Genomic DNA, 22,295 nt, shown 5'->3' with positions numbered 1-22,295 from the left:
GATCCAGCACACAAACTAACAAACATTACTGTCACTGAAAATTTACCGAAATCTTGTAGTTAACAGCTATATCTAGATAACGTTGTTTCCTAAACAAGGGCCAATACAGCGCACATATGCATGCATAAAATGTACAAAAAATTATCCTTAGTTTCTCTATTAAATCCTATCATATTTACAGAACAGACAGAGAAACCAACAAGAGTTCCATGATCTCATACCTTCGCCAGATGATGTTAACATTTTCAACTGAGGAACCGCATTGTATATATCATTCTCATTGATTATACACATAAGATCCTAATTTGCATGAATTATAACAGTTGATCATGTTATCCACCCATCCACCCAACCTCATAAATTATGCAAATGAGGTTCTAATTTGAATGCTATTTGCGATGTTCACCTTCACTTTATATATATAATAACTTCCAAATATGGCCTTTCCGCGCACAATAGCTGTCTCGAACACAAGCGGTGTCTATCACGCACAATTCCCCTAGCATGTTTAGATCACAAAAATATCAAAACCGGAAGTTCCGCTGCAGTACCATTAGTGGACAGTTGGTTATACAAGAGAACTATGTATTTAACTGTTGTACAGGACCTAGTTTTACACCTGCAAAGCAGTAATGGCGATGTTAAGTAACACCACAATAGCGCTCAGATATGTAGCACCTGTATTCATGCTGTTGAGGGAATTTTCTTGTTCATCCCTTGTTTTCTTCGTTTCATTTTGCTGTACTTGTTCTTCATGCTCCGAAGTTGGACTTTTGGTTGTGATTTTTGAATTAGTATTGCAAAGACACACACAACAAGTCCAACTCCTTTCTGTTGTTGTTGTTGTTGTTGTTGCTTCATTTTGCCGATTTGTTTCACTTGCTCTTGAAGCAGCAGTCCGGCAAAAACCACAACAACAGCTCCAATGTTGCGTTACCGCCGAATTTACCGGTGTTGGTGTGGTTCTTTTTCCAAGTTTGTTGATGTCTACAGAACCTTGATAGATGAGTATGACCATCAGAACCACTTGGAGAAACATGGTGATGGCAAGTAACACTACCCTGCAGAACAGAAGGACATAGTCAGCTGACAAGAAGCACCTATATGAAACAGTTTTAATTTGTTTGAAGACTTCGTCGATACATGAAAACCAAAATATATCATAATTAGTGGACACAACAAGGCGAGCAAGACGCAAGATGATTGTTAAAATAAGGAAAAGGACATACGTTGTTTCTCCCAACAAACATTCTGATCTCTTAGTTCTGAACCCTAACATCCCGTATACGTAAATATGAACGGAGGACCCGAAGTCAGTCAAGTGGCTTATGTCCGATTACATTTCCTACCTTCCAATCTCCTGGCCTGTGTCGACACCGCCCGTTGATCTGGTGATCGTCACTAGCTGGGAGATGTTACTAGTGAACAGGCTGACGTCCACCAGGCCCCCGATATAAGTCTTCATGGTGTTGTAGCCGTTCGCGTCTTTGATTCTAATAACTCTATCATCTCCCATCTTTTATGTTTGAAATGAAGTTTCGATAGCTTATAATGTTAAAATGAAAGTATAAGATCGATTGTTCAAAATCGGAAGAACGTGCCAACTTTGTCAGCCACCCTAGCGACGCTAGGACGCTCGCACTTGTGTGTGTCACCTTACGTTGGAACAAAAAACATTTAACTCACGTTGCAGAGTGGGCGTGTTGCTATAGTCACCATACATTGGAACACCGTCAACATTTCGATCACATTACTGACTGGGCGTTTCACCTTTATTTCACCTACCTTAAGCTTCACCTTCACCTTGCCCCAGCCCTGTCATAAAGGTCTTGGACTCTGGTTGTTTCTAGCAGCTTCCTCCATCATTAATATTCCCCAATTCTTAACCATCTGCATACCTGCTTCTTAACCGTTTGCTAGTGACCTGCCTGTCCAGTCCATTGTATATCGTTTCCCAATTATCTCCTATACAAGGCGATTCCTACACTCACGCCAAACGTTTTGGAAGTTCGAGCCATTCTTGGCGAGGAGGGACGTACGTACGGATTAAAAATATTTCTATAAACTACCTTCATTCTATCATTCACAACTGCAAATGCATTAACTACTAAAATTGCTGTCATAGTTCATTTGGAAATTAGCACATCACCCAGCTACGAAAGTGCCGAGTACTTCAAGACTCAATATCGCTGTTGTATGTCTCTGCGTTGTACAGATTGTACAGATACCTATTATACCATGCCTACAGAAAAGAATAACTTCAAGCTGATTATAAGTGGATTTGAAATAGGAACTTCTTTTCACTCACATTTATGCTACGTATGTTATTATAAACCCATGTACGTCAGACTCCCCACTGATCTGAACAAGTCAACAGTTGGATCAAAATGTCTTTAAATTTATTGATACACAAGTATCTGACCATCACCATAACTTTTAGCAATGCATCATTACACAATCTTCAGAAATGTGTACTGTTACTTTTTCACAACTAGCTATTTATATAGGCTCTGTTGTCAGATACCCGATATCCATAACCAACACAAGGACCCATTCAAGACGCCCTTCCTTGGCACCGTTGGCAAGGTAGTGTTTACAATGCCGTATATGTTGTACCTGAACTAGTGTCGCGAGGGCGGCTGGTGGAGTCAACGCGTTCTATGATTTTGTACGATTGATCTTATAATATTTGTCATACCATTACAAACTACCGAAACTTCATTTCAAAACAGAAATGCAGGATCAGGATGAGCAAATAAAAGACCCTGACGGTTACGCCACCAAGAAGACCACTACAGCGGGCCTGGTGGACGTCAGCCTGTTCACTAGCAACATCTCCCAGCTAGTGACGATCACCAGATCAGAGGGCGGTGTCAACACAGCCCAGGAGTGGACAAGGTAGGAAATGTAGTAGTAGAGCATTAAACTGCAGTTCACTGGCTTCGGGTCCTCCGTTCATACAGTAATGCGGCATGGCCAACAAACCTTCAGACAACTTCAAGTGACACGTATCAGTCTCATCGGCTGACTATATGTCCTTCTATTCTGTAGGGTTGTGTTTCTAATCATCTGCATGGTGCTCCAAGTGGCTCTGATGTTCATACTCGGCTATCAGCGTTCCCAAAACATCAACCGTCTTGGAGAAGGTGCTAACGAAATTACAACTACCTTGGGCGCTGCAAATCTACGAAACTACGAAAAAGCAATTATGGCAAAGAAGCTGAAAAGGGACAAAAAAGAAAATAAGCTCAATATGTCGAATTACGCTGCCACCACGCTGAGCACTCTGATGGTATTATTCAACATCATCATTGCTGCTCTGGTTTGGGAAACCCAGACTTGACAGTGGGTGGATGACGTGAGAAAACTTACCTTTATGGTAACTGGACTCAATTAATTCACTAACTTGAATATGTAAAATGCATCCGGACGCTTTTGTGACGAAATAGAAAGTGAATAACAATGCAAATATATGTGCATGTAATATCCTTTCTATTGTGAGGCCGGTTACCTACTTGGCACTTCTACCCGAGATGCCGGGTTAAGCCATACTTTGGCCAAGATGGTTAATAATCCATTGTTTGTTTGTTTGTGTGTTGGTACTGTACAAAGATTTAATATATTTTCTAATGTGAAGCCAAGTATGCAATTATTACTTAGGTCAAAATTATTAGCTACTGTTTGTTGGTTTGTGTGTTAGTTCTCTACAGCTGTACAAGGATGTAATGTATATTGTGAAGCCAAGTATCCACTCATTTCTTCTGGCAAGATGGTTAATCCATTGTTTGTTTGTGTGTCAATTCTGTTCAACAAATATAATATATTTTCTATTGTGAAGCCAACTACCCACTTTTTACCTATGCCAAGATGTATTTAAATGGTTGGTTTGTGTGTGTTGGTCCAGGTTTCACTTGAGAAACTAAGGATGAATTTTTACATTTTGTGAGTGTTGTACCAGCCATTGTCTAAGAAATAATTAGATACATGTATAGCTGTTGACTGAACAATTTCAGTAAACCATTTGCAGTGATGGCCATCAGTGGCAGTATTTGTTGTAAATTACACTGTAGGGAGCTACTTAACGCTCAAAACAACAGGAGTCAGTAATATTTCTCATCTCCTCCGTCATTCCTTTATTTGGATTTCCTCCTCATTTCTCCTAAAATTGGCACATTTAGTGAAGAAACACATATAAAATACCAGCAACATCACTTCTATTGATTTTCAAAGCCTTCCCTGCCACCTGTACACTCTCTGTGATTCTAAATTTTGTATACTTATAAGTCCAGAGCTGTGTGGATGTGTCATCTGCCATCTGTGCTGTTCTGTACTCGTTGTAGAGCCTCCTCCATGGTTAGAACAGGACGTCGATGCTCCTGGATAAACTGTGAGGAAACAGTTAGATATCATCACAACCAGTGTAACAACAACACAGACTGATGTAACAGTTACATTGCAACACTATCAGCTAGTAGCTGCCTGTAATTGTCTTGCTGTGATCTCAATTAGTGCTGCATACCGGTTCACTGGACTTGGATCAGGACTTGTAAGAATGTTTAGGTTCAAGTCCAAAAAAACCTAAAAGTCAAGAACCAAGTCTGGACTCATTACCATAAAAGACCATTTCACATACCCCTTTTCTTTCCAAACCACCTAAAACCTTCCGTAGATTGCAAAAACTTTGCTGCAAAATGAAGAAAACATTGCCATCGGGCATCGTCAAGTACCGGCCTCCATGTTATGTGGCCAAAATTTCACCCAGACAACATTGCAAGGTTGCCAACATGCAATTTTGTATATGCCATGGGTTTAGGTCCGGACTTACAAGTCCTGAACTGAACCTAAACCTCTGGACTTGAATCCGGACCTGAACCTAAATGTGGGTTTAGGTATGCATCACTAATCTCAATAAAGTCAACACTGTCACAAACTGATGATACAAGTGGTGTTCTCATATCAAAGATTTAGGTCTAAGACAGCATCATCTCAGAAACCTAACATTTCATTCGCTCTAGTTTCTAGGGGCAGGACAAAAGGGTACAGAATATTATGGGCTATAAACTTTGGGTGGGCTTTATAGAAATTGAACAAACAATATTGTCAAGTTTGGGACAAGCAAAGGGACTATCACTATCATATATTTTCTCTTTGTCTACTATTTGAACTAAATATGTACTTTCCTTACAGCAGATTGAAGAAAGTAGTTGCAGTGCAGCATAACAGGTAAAGCTGATTTTCCAACTATGCAATAAAAATGAATCTAATGTAAAGCTCATAAGGTGGAACAGATAAGGCCACAGCAAGTAATTTTTATGGATGACATCAGCGCGCGCATTAATTTTTGCCTGATTTTGGGAAAAAAAAAAGAAATTTTGTTGCCCTCTAACAGTGGTCAACATGCCAAAAATGCACAAAGATGTCTGTTGCCATGCCAGAACGTGGATGGCAGAAAACTATGAAGAGAGGAGGCTCTGATTTAATTTTCTTTAAAAATTTGATGCAGTGATATGTGATGCTGGCTGTGTATATGTGATGTTCCCACTGAATCAAAACCATTTGTACAATGATTAAGTCAAAATTTGAAAATGTAGGACCCTTGTTTTTTTGGACCCGCCTTGTTTTTTTTTTCGCCCGATCGCATTAGATTTGGAGTCTGCGGAGGATGTCATCCATAAAATTTACTTGCTGTGGCCTAACATAGAGAAGAGAAGATACCACTCCAGAACAGGGGTGTTTGAGGCTGACCCTACCTGTAGTGTGTCCTGCAGAGTGGTGTAGCTGTGGTCAGCCTGTAGGGAGTTGATGTAGAACTCGTGCAGTCTGCGGGTGTTGGTTACAAACTGCTGCGTTAGCTGCAGCTGCTGCCGCAGTAAGTCATTCAGCGCCAGGACACTGGGACTGTAGCTGGTCATGGCTGGTAAAGGAGATACAGTACATAGTCAAGGTATTTCTAGTGCGTTGCAATTTATGAAAAAGCTTTTGCTTTTGACATTGATGTAATAGTGAAAAAGGAACTTGCACATTGCAGAGATAATTTCCTTTCTCTTGTGACAGAACAACGGCACCTCAATATACATAAAAAGAAAATACATTACAGTCAGGGTTGCTGCTTTCTAGTTTTGAGACTGATTTTTTTTTTTTACTTCTATGTAAGTGTAACAGTTTTCTACTCCAGATGAGAAAGAAAATAAGATTTTTGACTCCTACTATCCTGAAAATTTGCTTAAAAGGTAGGCTTGTTAAACAAAACATTTTAGCTCATTGTTTAAAAATATACTGGAAGAAAAATACTTTCTTACCTTCTAAAGCATCAGGGTTGACAACATGTGTGGCTACTGGTGTGGGGTCTGTGTACCCAGCACCATACTGTGGGCCCAGGACTGCATAACCAGACTCTACATTCAGAAATAAAAACAATTTTATCATTATTACAGCATGCAGGATTTAAGATGGGAGACATGCAATGTTTTGGCTTATGGAACACCATTGCATTACAAATTGCTCCAAGCATTTAGCTATCAAAGTTTCAGTGATGTCAACTGTATCAGTATAACAAATGGCTAATTTTATGGTGTCTTTTTCTTGGACTAAAAGATGTTAAGACTGGTATAAGAAGGATATGAGGAAGCTTGTCAACAACCTCAGCATCTATACCTGCTGTCCACTGGTGTGCCAGTCCCAACTGGTCCTGTACTGAGGTTTGAACGCCAACATCTGAAGCCTTAACAGACTTTCTGGGAGGAGTTCGACTTTTGGTACGGCTTGTCCGACTATCATAGCTATCTGTTAGGGTTCTACTTCTGGTGGACTCACTGTAGGAATCTTCACTGTCTGTCTTCCTAGAAGATCTGCTTCTTCTACTTCTGTCACTCCTTGAAATGTCTGTGTAAGACTTCTCAGACTTTGCAGACTTGCTTGGTGTTTCTGTGACTGTCTGTTCAGAGAATGTCTTAGATGATTCGGTCCCACTTCCCTCTTCAAAGTTTTCTGAATATGTATCATCTGCGAGTACCTCAGCCTCGTGTTTGCTGCCAACTCTTTCTGATATAGACTCTGTTGGCACCTCAGTATCAAAGTCGTCCTCGTAGCTGTGGGCGTCTCCATTTTGTTCTCTTTTTTCTGAAGTTGACATAAGCAGCTCGTCAACAGTGTGTAACCCTTGAAGTTTGGGTCGACTTTGCGTGCTCTCAGATTTGTCGCTTTTGTCTGATACGCTGTGTCCTAGAAGTTCATCTACGGTGTGAAGATTCAGATGTGCACCTATGTTCTCTGAGATTGATTCTGTGACTGTTTTCTCAGATAAACTCTTCTCTGACTTTACTGAGTTGTCATCTTCTAACAGTTCATCAACAGTGTGTAATGTTTGATCTCTAAGCCTGGTGTCAGATCTTTTATCCTCTAAAGGTTTTGTTTTTGTAGTCCGTGGCTTTGGTTTCGGTGCGATGTCCACTGCTGGAGCTAAGTCATCAAGACTCATGATGTGTACGGTTGGACCTAATGGATTTAGAATTACAAAACAAAAAAGAGATGATACATTGCAATGAAAGGCTCATACACGGCGGTCAATTTCTAGCGTAAAGTTTCCAATTCTACGGAAGGGTATCAGGTTACCGGGGTTCCACGCGCGGCTTCCGTGAAGCCAGTCTCAACGGTTAACATTCTGTTAAGCAATAATTAACAGTTTCACGAGGATTCCCTTGTCCAAATGTGATAAAATCAGCACTGCATATACCCCAAATGTTGTTGTTTTTATTACAATGCTTAAATGTGGGTGAAATCACTCTCAAAGCGTCGAATGCTTATTCTAGAACAATCGACGTCAATAACCAAACAACTGATTTAAACCGACCCCAAATCTTCCAGAAAATCCCTCATTTTTGCATTTTAGGGAACAGTATAACAAAATTAAGATTTGAGTCGGACAGTTTTCTTTATTTCAAAGTTAAAGTGTTGCTAAGGCCAAAAAATTCGCCAAAAAATGCACTTTTTCAACTTCAAAGACCGATAATTCCAGAATGCCGCCATCTTTAAAAAATCCGTCCGACACAGATCGAGATTTGTGTCTTGCCTACAATTTAAAACGTTTCTGAGGTAAATTGAATTTGTTTTTGTTGCGGTTTAAATACCATGTTTGCACGCATGTCAGGCAGGGTGAGTAAGTACAGGGGGTAACTTATATCCCAGTAAACAACAATTACGATCGTCAAGGTCACACACGATGACGGCAGTAGCTTCGTTACATGTTACATATCAACTATAAAACAGGGCATAGATGTACTGTCCCGAAATTGGTTTATATTTGTGAAAAACTTGATTTTTTACTGTTAGGCGGTACCCGTGTAAAAATGGGCTTGAAGTTGCGGGTTTACTGTACATGACCGCGGGTGACCCGGGATCGAACGAACGTTCGGTTCGATTGACGTCGTATCGAACATGATTCGATTCGAATGACGTCATATCGAACATGATTCGGTTCGATTAAAAGGTTGGAATATTTGGGCCCAAATTTGACCATCGTGATATACATGTATGTATGATAATACATGTACTATGTACAGTATAGGTATTGCCAAGTAAAAAATGCTGATTAACACCAAAGAGCAAGTCCAAAACGTGATGACAAAAGAGTTACATGATAGATAGCTGATATTGATATACCATTTACTAGTGGTTTGGGTAATGGCAATGTACACAAAATCATTTGCCAATGGAGGAAATTTGACATTTCTATATTTATTAATTAAACACAACACAAGAGACTAATGTGCTTCAAAACTCAAACTGAAGGGTGATAGATATGATACTTCTCACATTATTGCATGGAAACTTCTCTAAAATAGTCATATTTCCGCATGCTGTCAACTTTTTTGTAAAAGGTAACTGACATATACAAAGCATACGAAGGGGATATTCCCTACCACCAACTGACAGACTGTCCTCTGCTATACTCTCTGCCAGACTGGCCTCCTCTGGGACATCACTGGGCAGGAAATCATCCAGAGACTTGGGCTCTGAGACCTGCAGGGGAGAAGGAATGTCACTTTTGAGGCATCAGCTTTATACATGTATGTTGTGGTCACTACAATGAATGATGATGGCCTGTTAACACTCACTCCCCCTTCATCACATTTCCTAATTAAGTTTACCGAAGGAAAACAGTCATATTGTTTTTGCTACATATCTTCTTCTTTTTCCGTTCCAAACACTGACCTCTGGTCTGGCCAATGACCTCATTTGTTGACGTCTGTCACCATGGTAACTGGTGTTGGGTTACATGGGTTACATGATGTTGCAATTTTCTAGTAGGAGGGATTTATATTCCTGTCTGACCATATATATGAATGTTTTTGAGTAAAAATTAACAGAGCAGACCATATGCGAAGGTAAATGTTGCGCATTTGCTTTGCAAATGTTACTTTTCTAGTTTTTATTCTGGGTCCTATCATTTTTATGAATGTAGTAATATTACTACACTGTACTGGTAATGGCACTGGCTCTAATTATTTTTATTTAGCTTTTAACTCTTTCTCTTAATCTTAACCACTAGTGTAACATTTTTTTCTACTGAATGTCAAAATAAGAGTACAAAGTGTTCAAACAAAGTTTAATTAAAAATTTACACTATGTATTTACTAATTAGATAAGATGCATTTGTAACCTGGGAAGTTCAGGTAAATGAAGGTTAAGATATAATATAATATTATTAGGCCACACCAATTTAATTTGTTGCTTCTCGAATCGCCCTGTCCATTTTTTTCTGATTTGCAAAAAAAAAATTGGTTCTAAATTAACTGCAAAATGCTCAATGAAAGACATATTTTGGCCCCAATGGTTGAAGAAAGTCCTTTTCTTCCTAGTTCTTAAAGCTTTTCAATGTAAAAATGCAATTTTTTTTCATTAAAAGTTCAAAATCTATAATTGTTTTAAATATAAACTGGCCTGGTATGTTCACTTCATGGCTCATATTGTAACATTTCCGGTTAACATGGGGTGCCTTGGTCTGTTTTTTTTTCGCCGACTCGCTTAATATTTTTTCTGAAAAAAAAATCTGAAAAACAACAAATTACATTAGTGTGGCCTTATATTGAATTTGTTTGAATACAAATGACACTAACATCTGTACTACTCCTGTGGGAAGAGTGTTGACTGATGGAGGCTGGGGGTGACTCCTGGGCCTGCTGCAGTTTGTGCACATACTGCTGGATGTCCTCGTCGTCACTCTCAAAATGCATCTTGGAAGTGAACTGGAATGTCCCTGGACAAGGTGAGAGATAGATGTTAACTGATTGAAGGAAAGTGAGGTAGACGACTTCTAATCATCTAAAACTTTACAATTTTCTCACAATAGTTAGTAAATGTTAGACACTGCAAGTGTCCAACATTTGCAAATTCTGGTACATGTATTGGGACACAGTATTAGACATTTAGAGTCACACTTCATCATGACTAGTCAGTTCATGTACAAATATATGCCTTTTTTTGCTACATGTATGAAAAGGGCAACAAACAATCTATCATATACAGATCTATCATATACAAAATTTGTTCACATATTTCTTTTAGTTCTTTGGCCAAAAAAGATTACTCAACATACCTCCTCTGTCTATTATGTCATTTTCTTCCTTCTTTGCTGGTTTCTTTTTCAAGAACCTGTTTTCTCCACCAGTGTCCTGTCCTTGTTGTGAGGTCTTACTTTTCTTAAGAAAGCGTGAGCCAGCCCTCCCAGCTTCAGAATCTGGGGTATCTGGCTCTAAGGAGTCTTTAGTCAGTAAAGACTCCTCAGCTGTCTTCTTGAGGTCCTTCCCGGTTGACGACAACTTGGGAGGCTTTTCCAGAAACTTCTTCAAGTCTTGTTCACTGTCAAGGTCAGAGCTGAGACTGAGAGCCATCTCAAGGTCAGAGTCGTCAATCTGAACCTTGGGTTGTCGCTGCATGATTCTCTCCTTCAGTTCTGCAGCTTTTGTGTGATAAGAAAAACAAAATTAAAACATTATAAACAATTACAAACATGTCAATATAACTATAGTTCAAGCACTATATACTTCTAAACAATGACAACTTCAAGTATTAGATAGTTATGGCTGGGGTATTGAAGGTCCTTTGATTGTACTCAGTCTAGTAATAATACCAACAGTCAAGCACCTGGAAAGCTTCTGTGTTACACCAAAATTAATTCATACTTTTGTTTTGAATCTCCCTAGTAAAGGGTGGCTTATTATTGATAGGAAAAAAATTCTAAAATCAACAGAGATCTAAGATCATAAGATATGATGTGATATTAGATCTCTATTGATTTCAGAATATGTCTATCAATATTATGTATCTGAGAAGGAAACAAAGTCAAGACATATTTTAGCATTATTACTAAAACACCCGTCCCAATCAAGTGGGGTCGTGTGGCGCAGCGGTAGCGCGTTCGGCTCAGGACCTAGAGGTCCCGAGTTTGATCCCCACCCATGTCACCGATCTTGTGCCCTTGGGAAAGGCACTTTACACGACTTTCCTCACTTCACTCAGGTGTAAATGAGTACCTAGCTTTGGTTAGGGACGTCCCTCGGATAGGACGTTAAATGGAGGTCCCGTGTTTGGGGACAGCCACACCTCGAGCACGCTAAAGAACCCGCCACACTTATCGAAAAGAGTAGGGGATCTTCCCGGTGTGAGTGGATCAAACATTACAGTCTTGTGTACGTCTTCTACGTACCATGCTTGGAGTCCTCAGCTTATTGAGGTTAAGCACGTAATATGGAAGAAGAATCAAGAAAAGTGATTTTACCTCTTGAGAGAGCAGATGGTCTACTTGCTACTCCTTCTCTTCTCTGTAGTGATGATGTCTCTGCACCACTTGACCCCTGACCCATACTCTTCTGTAAGGACTCTTGCGTGCCCCCGTTCTTTTTCGGTTTCTTCTTGAGAAAGCGGCTGGCTCCTCCCGTGATGTTCGTCTTGCCGTCTCCGCCATCGTCAGACTTGGACTTGTCGCTGAGGTCACTGCTGGCCTGGGTAAGGTCAAAGGTCTTCTTCTGTGTCGTTTTCTTGTTCAGACTGCTGAGGTAGGCCTGGGGGTCGAGGTTTGGGACAGAACAGATGATATAATGTTAAATTGTATATTTGTAACTATCCCCACATACTACTGCTTGTACAATATTTTATGAGACCTCCTTTCTTACATTTTGTATATAAGGATAATACGGATGATAAAAATTATGCTAATTAGCAGTATGTGATGAATAACCACACTTCAGCATAACACATCAGTTTAAAGGAATCAGGTAGGAACTGTGAAATTCTAATTTGGCCAGTCTTCATTTGATATTTAATATTTACTTTAATAATTATCAATATTGGATATATAAGGTTATTTTGCAGGGGTCAATCTCTGGTATTTGGAAAGTGCAACGTCCCTCCAAAGTTGTTAATGGGCTTTCCCTCACTCACGACATTAGTTGTGTTGCCATGGTAACGTGTAGCCACATCCGGCAATCATCACGAATTTTTGACCAATCACATGCTTCCACAACAGCGGCATGATCAAGTAGATATTGCGGCTGACTTATTTATCGATCTACTAAAGCTAACTATCAACTACTAACCGTTACCTACTACCGACGAAGTTTGTGATATCAATTCTAAAGATACAAATGATCGGTATCTAGTCGGTTTATAATTTGGTGATTTTTAACTTGCAAACAGCAAACCCACTGTTGGTGTTACCTTTTGGGCTACGCAGAAAAAATTTATAACTTTTTACCTTGAAGATACTATAACGTTAACGTTAGTACCTTGAATCCTAGGTGAATCCTTGAATCCTAGGTGATCATGTTACAGGTATTTCTATTTGGTGTTGACAAAGATCACATAATTTGGAAGAATGTACACAAACGTACGCCTAACTCCTGATCACTGGACGCCTCGGACGGGGCAGAATCCTGGTCATCGTACTGGAAACTGGCTCTCGTTGAACCGCCGCCCGAGCGTACCAAACTGCTCGCGGCTGGCGGCGGCTTTTCTCCCCGTAGCTGAGCCCTCGCGCGCTCGAGAACGGACGACGTGCCGACTCCAGGTCGTCTCTGAAACATCTTGACCAAAATCGACCTCCAACTTATCTCGGATTTAAACGTTTACGACTTTTCAATTTGTAAACAAACAAACGTCGCCAAAAAAACTTCAACGGCAGCCATTTTGAATATCCCGTCATGCACTAGCGCTGGTTGATTGAAACTTTGGAGAAGTTAATATTAACCAAGTCATGAATATTAATCAGATAGAAGCGTGGTGCGCGCTGATTGGTCTAGCCTGAGACACGCCCCAGCTGACCAATCAGAGACAGCCATCTGTTCGTGCGGTCACATGGTACCAGCCATCACTTACCAAGTGTGCGATTTCCGCATTCTGAGACGATTTAGCACATTATAAGGTCGGTTTACCTGGCTATCTCGGAAAAAATGAAGCTTTTGGTGCTTTTCGCTACATTCCTCGGCCTGTCGTTGGCGGATCCGACTGTCTACTTGGATGAGCGGTTTGCAGACGGTAAGATTTGAGCGAACACTGTTGGGAGCCGGGGGGAGGGGTGGTGGGGGGAGGGCGCCGGATATATCAGCAGCTTTCCTATCAAAACCTCGTGTATCCTCATATATCGTACATTTACTAATGTAGGACTAACGGAAGATAGCAGATATACTGAAATTTGTAGTTCTCTATTCAAACATGCAGTATGATAGTCTTAACACGAAGTAAATACATGCACAAGATTGGCTCAAAATCCGGTATAATTTGATTGGTATCAGTTCTCCAGTAAATCCTTTTAATTTGAGCTGGGAACATATTCAAAGCACAAAATAGCTTTTTAGTGAATTCCGGTGCTTGATTCCTCATCTACTGATAGCTTCAACTTTGTAAATTATGATTTCTAACATGACTTGCTCCATGTTCTAAAGGCATCTTTAATTTGGTTATCTGTTATGCGGTCATTGATTGGTTCTGGGATTTGTTACAGCAACAGAGCAGAGTGTGTGTTTAAGAATTGGTTTCAAGAGTCTTGAAAGATCCGTTGAAAAAGTAGGGTCAAATTGCGAAGGCTTGAGCTCAAATACTTGAGGAAAAATTTGTCTGCTTGGGCAGAACACTTCCTTTTATATGCAAATTGCTTCATTAGCAATCCGCAATCGATCATCCGCAATAAGCCTATGCATTGTACTCACAAAATTTGCATATTGTTATCACTAAGATATTGCCATGATTAATTTATTAATTGATGATAAAGGTAGAGAAGCCATATAACTATTATACATGACATGTATATGCACTTATAAAATTTATAGAGCTACAGCCTTCATAGAACGTGTTACTCAAGGAATTACAAAAGATAAAATTATGTCAGGAACTTGCAAAAAATAAAGCAATGCAATGGCAGGTGCTATTATAACAATGCTCCCTTGGGAGTCTCTGGATTGTGCACGTGTAATTTTGTGAATTAACAGATGTTGGCTTCTGTGTTGACTTAAAACAAGTTGAAGCTTTGTTTGGTTAAGGTATCAGCGTTTTCAGATGTTGATAAACTTAATTGGTTACCAGGTGGAAAAGGTGGGCGTGTCTGTGCAAATCCATTTTTTGTAGTATCAGCTCTTAATTTTGCAGAACTTAATTAAGTCTGCTGTCTGGTTTCATTTAAACTTTTGAAGACTAAGCTTAAGTTCAATCCTAAAATTCTAAGGACTAGCTGGATAGTCACTACAAAATTTTAAAATCAAGTCAAATTGTTGCATTAAAGTAATAAAAGCCATTTACTAATTTAAAAGAAACCTTTTCCCAGTCATGGTTCTTTGTCATGAATATTGCTGCTTGTCTTAAGCTTGATTTAATAACATAATTGCATAATTGATCTGACCTGCCCCCACCCACTGTATGAATGAATGTGTCCTTGTCTTCTTGTGACATCATCACAGGAACCAGGACAGTCTATTATGTTAGCATTCCAAACTTCATAGGACAGGGCCACAATTTAGTGATGACTATATGTACAGAATTCCCTGTACAGGACCAATACTTTGGAGGTTTGGAATGGTTTAGTTGCAAAATTGATATACAGATGTACATGTATAACAAAGGATGAAATAAATGCTTTAGTACTCATTTAGCCAAAAATTAGTTGCAAAAAGAGGGAAAAGTATAGCCCTGGGTGCCATTCTCCGTAGTTTTCGCCCGCTCTCTAATTAGCCAGCGACATTAGGGAGTGGGCGAAAACTACGGAGGATGGCACCTAGGCTAGGAAAAGTACTGAAGACTTCACATTGTCATTTCAATTGTCATGAATCTGTGATTCAGCCAATAGACTGCTTGGGATTTTATCCCAAATAAACCATTGATCATCATCATTGTCATAGGATAAATGTTGGTAAACTTTATTGCATAAATTCCTTATTTTAGAGGTTTTTATACAACTAGTAACTAAAGTTGTTTCTTTGCAGAGGCCTGGAAGGACAGATGGGTGGAGTCCAAGGCTAAGGGATCTGATGCCGGCCCCTGGAAATGGTCGGCTGGCAAGTTCTACGGAGACGCTGACCTGGACAAAGGTACGGAGAAACATCCTTGGACTTCACATGTCAATCTGCCAATAGGGTAGATGGAATGAAGTAGGAATATTTGAACCTTCTCCCTGTTAGGCCATGTTGATTTGATTATATGGATGACATCCTTCGGGAACCCCAAAACTGATGCGCGCGTGCGAATAAAAAAAAAGTTTGCAAAAAAAAAAAGTTGCTTTCACTATGAAATCTACGTGGTCATGAAGGTTGAACAAATGGCACAGAATATGTTGTGGCGAATAATCTACTCTTCGAATTCATTTCTTTACATTTTTGTCTTTTTTCCTTTGATTTTGGCATTCTACGACATTGGTATCGTTTCTAAATGTTTTCCTTGCAACTTATGGTATATTTTTGCTCATTTAGCAACTGTTTTGCACGATTTACAGTATGGTTGAAAACTTTTTTTTTTTTGGAAACGGCCGAAAATTCATGCGCGCGCGGATGTCATCCATATAATCAAATCAACATGGCCTAATGGTTAAATAATGTAGTAGTTTGACTAATGTTATCTGGAAGTTTTGGGAACGCCAAAGGAGCGGTGTCTGTTACAATTTTCTTTTGTAATATTTCACATGGATGGTCTAGGTGTAATGATGAAATATGACACAATATTGAATGATAAACAAATGTGGGATCTCCCCATTAAGTCTGAGTGAAGAGGTGCTCTCTAACTGGTTGATGAAAAGTCAGCAAATTTTCATAAGATACAAGATAACTTTTGAACATTTTCTTCTTCCTTGTTATGCCCACGTTCATCTTGTGTTGAACATTATGGCAGTCCGAGGTCAGAGGTTTACCGCATACTCAGGTCACAGAAGTTCACTGCATGTGTGTTAACCGTTGTCCAAAATCATATCCGTGTACTATAAGCGCAAAGTCGTCACCGGGAGGGTCAGTCCATTGTGTGTAAGACAAACTCAAATCGCGGGGGTGCGATTTTGTGGATTTTGTGGTCAATTTGAGGAGGTGTGCTAGGATTTTGGGGAGAGGGGGAGCACCCTTGCTTCATTGCTTGGGGAGAGCCCTGCAAATGGTTTTGTTTTCTTTACTGAGCTGGTTTTGATCATATTATCATCAGGTATCCAGACTGGACAGGACGCGAGATTCTACCACTTGACTACCAAGTTGGAGGAGGGCTTCAGCAACGAGGGGAAAACGTTAGTTCTGCAGTTCACCGTCAAGCACGAGCAGAAGATTGACTGCGGCGGTGGCTACATCAAGCTGCTCCCATCGGACTTCGACCAGAAGAAGTTTGACGGAGACTCTCAATACCACATTATGTTTGGTAAGCCTGTAACAAGGTGTTTTTTTCTAAGGCCACACCAATTTAATTTGTTGGTTCTCGGATTTTTTCAGAAAAAATATGAAGCGACAGGGCGAAAAAAAAAAAAACAGGTCTAGGCATCCTATTATGGCCCTAAATGCTGTGAAAGGAGACATGAAGTCAACACAAAAGGCTGGGTTAAAATTTAAACAATGAATTTCTAACTTTTATTCAAACCGCTGCATTGACAGATGGGAAAACTGTAACAACTAGGAAGAAAAGGACTTTCCTCATCTGATGGGGGCAAAATTTGAGCATTTTTGAGTTGATTCAGAACCAGAATCTTTTTTTTTTTTTTTTGCAAATCAGAAAAAAATAAAGAGGCGAATCCGAGAACCAACAAATTAAATTGGTGTGGCCTAAGCAACAGAATGAATATTCTAGAAGCTGATTTTGAAATTATAGCAGAAAGTTTTGTTTCAGTGTTATTAGCCATTATGGCCATAGATGGACTAAAAATCAGTAGATGAGGCAAATAGATTTTTTTGTTTCAGTGTTATTAGCCATTATGGCCATAGATGGACTAAAAATCAGTAAATGACGCAAATAGATCTCTCTGGTTATAGTTTAACATAGATTTGTGTTTTTCTTTATAGTAATTTCAACCTTCTTGGTGATTATGGAATGGAATTTATGTTTTACATTTTTCTGGGTGTCTTCTTTTTTTTTAATGTTTGAGTCTATGTATAGGTGTATTGTAATTTTGTTGTGCCCTATACCTTGTGCAATGCAAGTGAAGTGCAGACTCACCACTACAAGGTCTTGGTGTTCCTTTGTTCCATCTTGTGCCCATCATTCCTCGTTCATCTTTTTGCTCTCTGCACTTTTGGTCCTATCTCCACCTCTCTAGTAAGCCATACATGTATGTTAGTTATGTCTTACACAGTAGATTGTGACGTCTTTTTGCAAACTAGTTATTTGTGCTTAGACCAGATTGTCATGAAATAAAACCTGGCAAAGCTACTTCGAATACCAGGTCCAGGTATGCATCAGGAAAAAGAGTAGATTTTAGTTACAGTAAATATTAATGATATAAGATGTTCAATCATAAAACTAAAATGGTAGGACAGAATGGCATAGCTTTTTCCTGTCTGCTATAGTACAGGGAAAAACACATACTTCCAATCCAGCTGTCTTCCACCTCTAAACTCTGTCTGTCCGCACCTATCCAGGCCCAGACATCTGTGGATATGATAAAAAGAAGGTCCACGTAATTTTCCACTACAAGGGCAGCAACGTTCTCATTAACAAGGACATTAAGTGCAAGGTGAGGCTGCAATGCACGCACGTGCCACAAGGGGGCATCCATAGCTGTTGCTGTCAGAGATGAAAACTTTTTAAAAAAATTATGAGAAAAGAAAATCCAACTATTTTGGCACATCAAAATATATAAAAACCCAAAATTGTTTCTCTACACCAACAGCTCTTGGTTGCTGCTCCAACCCCCCCTTACTCCCACCCCCCTTATTTTTGTTGATGGACTGAATTACCCCCTGCAGGCCCTGACATCTGTGGTCCTGGTACAAAGAAAGTTCATGTCATCTTCAACTATAAGGATAAGAACCACCTCATCAACAAGGACATAAGATGCAAGGTTTGTATATTCTGGTTAGGACTCCACGGAGGATCTGTTGACAGACCCTAGAAAAACATCTATAAAGCTTTACTTTGTATTAAAGGAAAGCAGAACTTAATCTGAATTTAGGTTAAGATTGTCTGTAACATTGAAGTTAAACCTACACATGTCTCTGTGTGTAATTGTGAGGTGTCATTTAATCATATTGGCAGATATAGTAAAAAGAAAGTCTGGAGTGTCGCCAGTATAACCATTCTTTACCAGGTAGCAGAGTTTTTGGGGTATTGTATTGTCAAGACTAAATTATAACATGTTAACATAGGAACTTTCCTCAGTTTTAGATTTGCCAAGTAGAATTTGTAGGTTCAATGTTTACTTGGAGTTGCTCTCAATTTTCCTGCCAATAGTCAAGTGTTGAAATGACAAGACTTCTATGCAATCCTATTCAGGGTTTTTTCTAGAAAAATTTAGCATGAGGGAGCAGATCGCAAGCATGACAAGGAACGAAGCGACCAAGGGGGTATTTTTTAATAAGAGTGGCCACTTAGGGTTCAATCTGAAAATTGGTATGAGGGAGCTGGCTGGTTACATGAGGGAGCAGCTCCCTTATTCCCCTGTTTAGAAAAAAAACTGCTATTACAAATCGTAAGTTGGCGCTTACTAAGCATCATGCTTTTCCCCTTTAGGACGATGAGTTCACACATTTGTACACGTTGATCGTGAAGCCTGACCAGACGTACGAGGTCAAGATCGACAATAAGAAGGTGGAGAGCGGGAGTCTGGAGGATGACTGGAACTTCCTCCCCGCCAAGAAGATCAAGGATCCCGACGCCAAGAAGCCGGATGACTGGGATGAGAAGGAGTACATCGATGACCCCGAGGACACCAAGCCTGAGGTACTGTACAGTTGGAAATATTTGTGTGGGCAAAGTCATGACACTGCAGTTATGTAATCATTGTATCACTACTGTACAGCAGAACTGGTTCAACTGCAAGTTTTTAAAAAACACAGTGAAAATCTCCCATCATGACATCAAGTTCCCTCGAAAATAAGTAGATTTACAGCACATCACTGCTTTAAAGGAGATGTTTACATCTTATACATACCTAGCCTTGAAAAGTTGGGAGTTAGATTGATGACCGAAGTATGAAAAAAAGCAAAAAGTATTTCCGTACGAAACCTGAGAAAAGTCCATTCATGTTTTGAGGTCTTTTTCAGAGTTGCTTTTAAGAATGTGGCAATACTGTACTTTCAGTTTGTTTGTTAAAGTCAACTTTTTCATTTTACAAAAGTATTTTCAGATGAAGAATGTGAATAATATTTTGCAATACTCATTGACATTTGGTAACACTGCCAGTAGCACCATGTTTGAGATAAGGGCACAGTACAGTAATAGGGCTTTCCTATGTTAATATATGGGAATTATGTCAAAACAACGTGGTCAAAATTTATATACCTGAGTTTTAGACCTTGAAGAACATACATTGGCAGGCTAGTCAAACCTCTCAAGTCTCCATTCACCAAAAATGAAAAAATCCTACGCACCTAAACCATGCGAGAATTCTATCCGAACATTGAGAAGTGACCCCTGACCCCTCTGGACAGCTGATGACCGCATGTAAACCTATGTCTTCTTCAGCCAGCCAGACAACACAAACATGGCTGCAAGTCTGTTTTTTTTTTCACCAAAATGAAAATACTACAACCCTTACCTATAACATCCAGAACAACAACATTTCCCAAGAAAAAGACTTCTTTACACTCTACATTACATTGCCATCTCTATATACTAGAACTGGGCCCTCTGCGCCTGCGTTATTACTGACCTATAACCCCATCCTGTGTTCCCCCTGTAGGACTGGGACAAGCCTGAGCACATTCCCGACCCTGATGCCACCAAACCTGAGGACTGGGACGATGAGATGGACGGGGAGTGGGAGCCGCCCATGATCGACAACCCTGAGTACAAGGTGGGCGGGATTCTGTACATCTCTCACAAGGATACAGAAGCACATCAGCAGAACGTAACACACCTGCACGAAGCACAGATATTTAAATGTTCTTGTTGGATGTTTGGTCAAAATTTTGCTTGTTGCAAAGGATATCTTTTCCGACACAACACTTGAAAACTCTAACATCTGTGTCCATGATATCACCAGGGTTCATAATATCGCCACCTTGAGAAAAAGTGTGCTTAAAGATATTTTTACTGCAACATACTTTTGGTATGCACTCCTTCACACATCAAATGTACATACTTAGGGTATGTTGCAGTAAAAATATCTTTAAGCACACTATTTCTCAAGGTGGCGATATTATGGACCCTGGTGATATTATGGACACAGATGTTAGATGGGATGTCATCTTTAAATATGCAAATATGACCTTAAAAGAAATGTTCTGCCAAATGTGAAAAATTTACTGCATAAAAAAGATAGCAAAGGGGTGTACAGTGAAAATCATGCATTAGACCGAGGAAGAAGTAGTCTTTTTGTGCAGGTTGCTTAATTTGTTTGCGTCTAGGTTGTTGTTTTGGCCAGGTGGCTGCTTAGGCAGGTTTGACTGTATTCACAAGGGTTTTATTGCTTTAGAAGTTTGGCTAAAAAGATTTAGATAAAAAGATTTATTTTTTACTACTTTATCTTTAAGAGAATGGTCTTGTCGAAAGAAACAGTCTGACCAGATGGAATTTTCCGTTGACAGGGTGAGTGGAAGCCCAAACAGATCAAGAACCCAGGGTATGATGGGAAATGGATCCACCCGGAGATCGACAACCCAGAATACACAGCAGACGACAAAATCTACAGATACGAAGACATCGGCGCGGTTGGCTTCGACCTGTGGCAGGTACGTTGTGTCGTAGGGAAACATTACGTATGCGTACGATAGAGCAACAGATGCTTGACTTGGTGCTACAAACATTCTCTGTTAGACTAAGCCTTTCTGTAGTGTCTGGTGACAGTTTTAGATCTAAGCAACTGTAACTGTAAGATATTATAGGTACTATCCACTACTTTTTAGCAAGAGACTGAAGAAACTGCAGGAAGGTAGTGAAGACTGTGAAAGACGTGACCGTTTTCAAAATCTCATCACCTGGATGTCTACCCTTCATTGATATAACAAAGATAGTTACAATGAAGTGTCAAAAACATGATAACCTCTATAAATCGCAACATTTTTCAGTTGTGTGAACGTCTTATTAGCTGACACTTTTATTCTTTCAATAGCTAGCATTAAGGAATCAAGAGACCAAGACTTGCACTAAAGATTTGTTCCTCAAGTGAAATTTTCTTCCTCCGTTCCAGGTGAAATCAGGCACAATTTTTGACAACATCCTGGTCACAGACGACGCAGACCATGCGGAAGAGGTGGGCAAGGAATTGTGGGAAAAGACAAAAGAAGGGGAGAAGAAAATGAAGGACCAGCAGGATGAGGAAGAGAGGCAGAAAAGAGAGGAGGAAGAAAAGGCCAGGAAAGATGGTGAGTTAGGATTCTCTTGAGGTTCTCTTAGTCTTACCTTCAAGATCTTACAAGTATGCCCAGCACAAAAGTTTAATGTACTAATTGTTTAATGTACTAATTGGTAGCTACGTGATATTTCAAAGAGAAAAGAAACTTCTTTGTCAAAGAGCAAAGGAAAGGCATGTGAGATGTAGTAGCAGTGCCATCTAGCAGATGTGATAAGCACTGCACAGCATTTGGCATACTGCATTATTAGTCATAGAATTTTCTCCCTTTGGCTACATTTACATTGTAGTATTTGTTGTGTTGCTAAGGCAGCTGAGATTGTATGACACAAGGCTTGAC

The 22,295-nt window shown here is 39.7% G+C and overlaps 4 protein-coding genes across 5 annotated transcripts; 2 read left to right on the top strand and 2 right to left on the bottom strand.

The window, feature by feature from the left end:
• Positions 1 to 385: 385 nt before the first annotated feature.
• Positions 386 to 1,626, bottom strand: LOC109475973. Its single transcript, XM_019776779.1, has 2 exons — positions 1,350 to 1,626; positions 386 to 1,061 (listed from the first exon to the last, which is right to left on the bottom strand). Exons 1-2 carry the CDS (start codon positions 1,514 to 1,516, stop codon positions 614 to 616), a joined length of 615 nt encoding a protein of 204 aa, XP_019632338.1. The 5' UTR covers positions 1,517 to 1,626; the 3' UTR covers positions 386 to 613.
• Positions 1,627 to 2,632: 1,006 nt separating this feature from the next.
• On the top strand, positions 2,633 to 3,459 carry LOC109476024. The gene is made up of 2 exons (XM_019776836.1): positions 2,633 to 2,898; positions 3,052 to 3,459. Exons 1-2 carry the CDS (start codon positions 2,735 to 2,737, stop codon positions 3,341 to 3,343), a joined length of 456 nt encoding a protein of 151 aa, XP_019632395.1. The 5' UTR covers positions 2,633 to 2,734; the 3' UTR covers positions 3,344 to 3,459.
• Positions 3,460 to 4,087: 628 nt separating this feature from the next.
• Positions 4,088 to 13,235, bottom strand: LOC109476058 (uncharacterized protein C19orf44-like). Its single transcript, XM_019776884.1, has 9 exons — positions 12,888 to 13,235; positions 11,777 to 12,059; positions 10,595 to 10,957; positions 10,116 to 10,255; positions 8,919 to 9,018; positions 6,655 to 7,494; positions 6,300 to 6,395; positions 5,751 to 5,914; positions 4,088 to 4,385 (listed from the first exon to the last, which is right to left on the bottom strand). Exons 1-9 carry the CDS (start codon positions 13,077 to 13,079, stop codon positions 4,305 to 4,307), a joined length of 2,259 nt encoding a protein of 752 aa, XP_019632443.1. The 5' UTR covers positions 13,080 to 13,235; the 3' UTR covers positions 4,088 to 4,304.
• A 98-nt stretch (positions 13,236 to 13,333) lies between these two features.
• Positions 13,334 to 22,003, top strand: LOC109476060 (calreticulin-like). 2 transcript variants are annotated; one of them, XM_019776893.1, is made up of 8 exons: positions 13,334 to 13,530; positions 15,468 to 15,572; positions 16,666 to 16,872; positions 18,411 to 18,505; positions 19,174 to 19,383; positions 20,345 to 20,458; positions 21,192 to 21,335; positions 21,794 to 22,003. In XM_019776893.1, the coding sequence occupies exons 1-8, from the start codon at positions 13,446 to 13,448 to the stop codon at positions 21,986 to 21,988; spliced, it is 1,155 nt and encodes a 384-aa protein (XP_019632452.1). In that variant the 5' UTR covers positions 13,334 to 13,445; the 3' UTR covers positions 21,989 to 22,003. The 2 variants fall into 2 exon arrangements, with proteins under 2 accessions (XP_019632452.1, XP_019632453.1); XM_019776894.1 differs by lacking the exon at positions 18,411 to 18,505 and adding an exon at positions 18,084 to 18,178.
• Positions 22,004 to 22,295: the final 292 nt, after the last annotated feature.

Source organism: Branchiostoma belcheri, unplaced genomic scaffold (genome assembly GCF_001625305.1).
Source record: "Branchiostoma belcheri isolate BF01 breed outbred unplaced genomic scaffold, Haploidv18h27 scaffold36, whole genome shotgun sequence".
Taxonomy (NCBI): domain Eukaryota; kingdom Metazoa; phylum Chordata; class Leptocardii; order Amphioxiformes; family Branchiostomatidae; genus Branchiostoma; species Branchiostoma belcheri.
Note: the sequence above shows the minus strand (reverse complement) of the source record. Positions and strands in the feature narration are given on the sequence as shown.

Coding starts and splice junctions, on each gene's coding strand:
- LOC109475973 (XM_019776779.1), bottom strand. CDS start 1,516: ATGGGAGATGATAGAGTTATTAGAATCAAAGACGCGAACGGCTACAAC. Junction 1,062..1,349: donor ACAGGCCAGGAGATTGGAAG/GTAGGAAATGTA, acceptor TCTGTTCTGCAG/GGTAGTGTTACTTGCCATCA.
- LOC109476024 (XM_019776836.1), top strand. CDS start 2,735: ATGCAGGATCAGGATGAGCAAATAAAAGACCCTGACGGTTACGCCACC. Junction 2,899..3,051: donor ACAGCCCAGGAGTGGACAAG/GTAGGAAATGTA, acceptor TCTATTCTGTAG/GGTTGTGTTTCTAATCATCT.
- LOC109476058 (XM_019776884.1), bottom strand. CDS start 13,079: ATGTTTCAGAGACGACCTGGAGTCGGCACGTCGTCCGTTCTCGAGCGC. Junction 10,256..10,594: donor TGACATAATAGACAGAGGAG/GTATGTTGAGTA, acceptor CACCTTGTCCAG/GGACATTCCAGTTCACTTCC. Junction 7,495..8,918: donor GGACAGTCTGTCAGTTGGTG/GTAGGGAATATC, acceptor TAAATCCATTAG/GTCCAACCGTACACATCATG.
- LOC109476060 (XM_019776893.1), top strand. CDS start 13,446: ATGAAGCTTTTGGTGCTTTTCGCTACATTCCTCGGCCTGTCGTTGGCG. Junction 19,384..20,344: donor CCGAGGACACCAAGCCTGAG/GTACTGTACAGT, acceptor TTCCCCCTGTAG/GACTGGGACAAGCCTGAGCA. Junction 21,336..21,793: donor TTGGCTTCGACCTGTGGCAG/GTACGTTGTGTC, acceptor CCTCCGTTCCAG/GTGAAATCAGGCACAATTTT.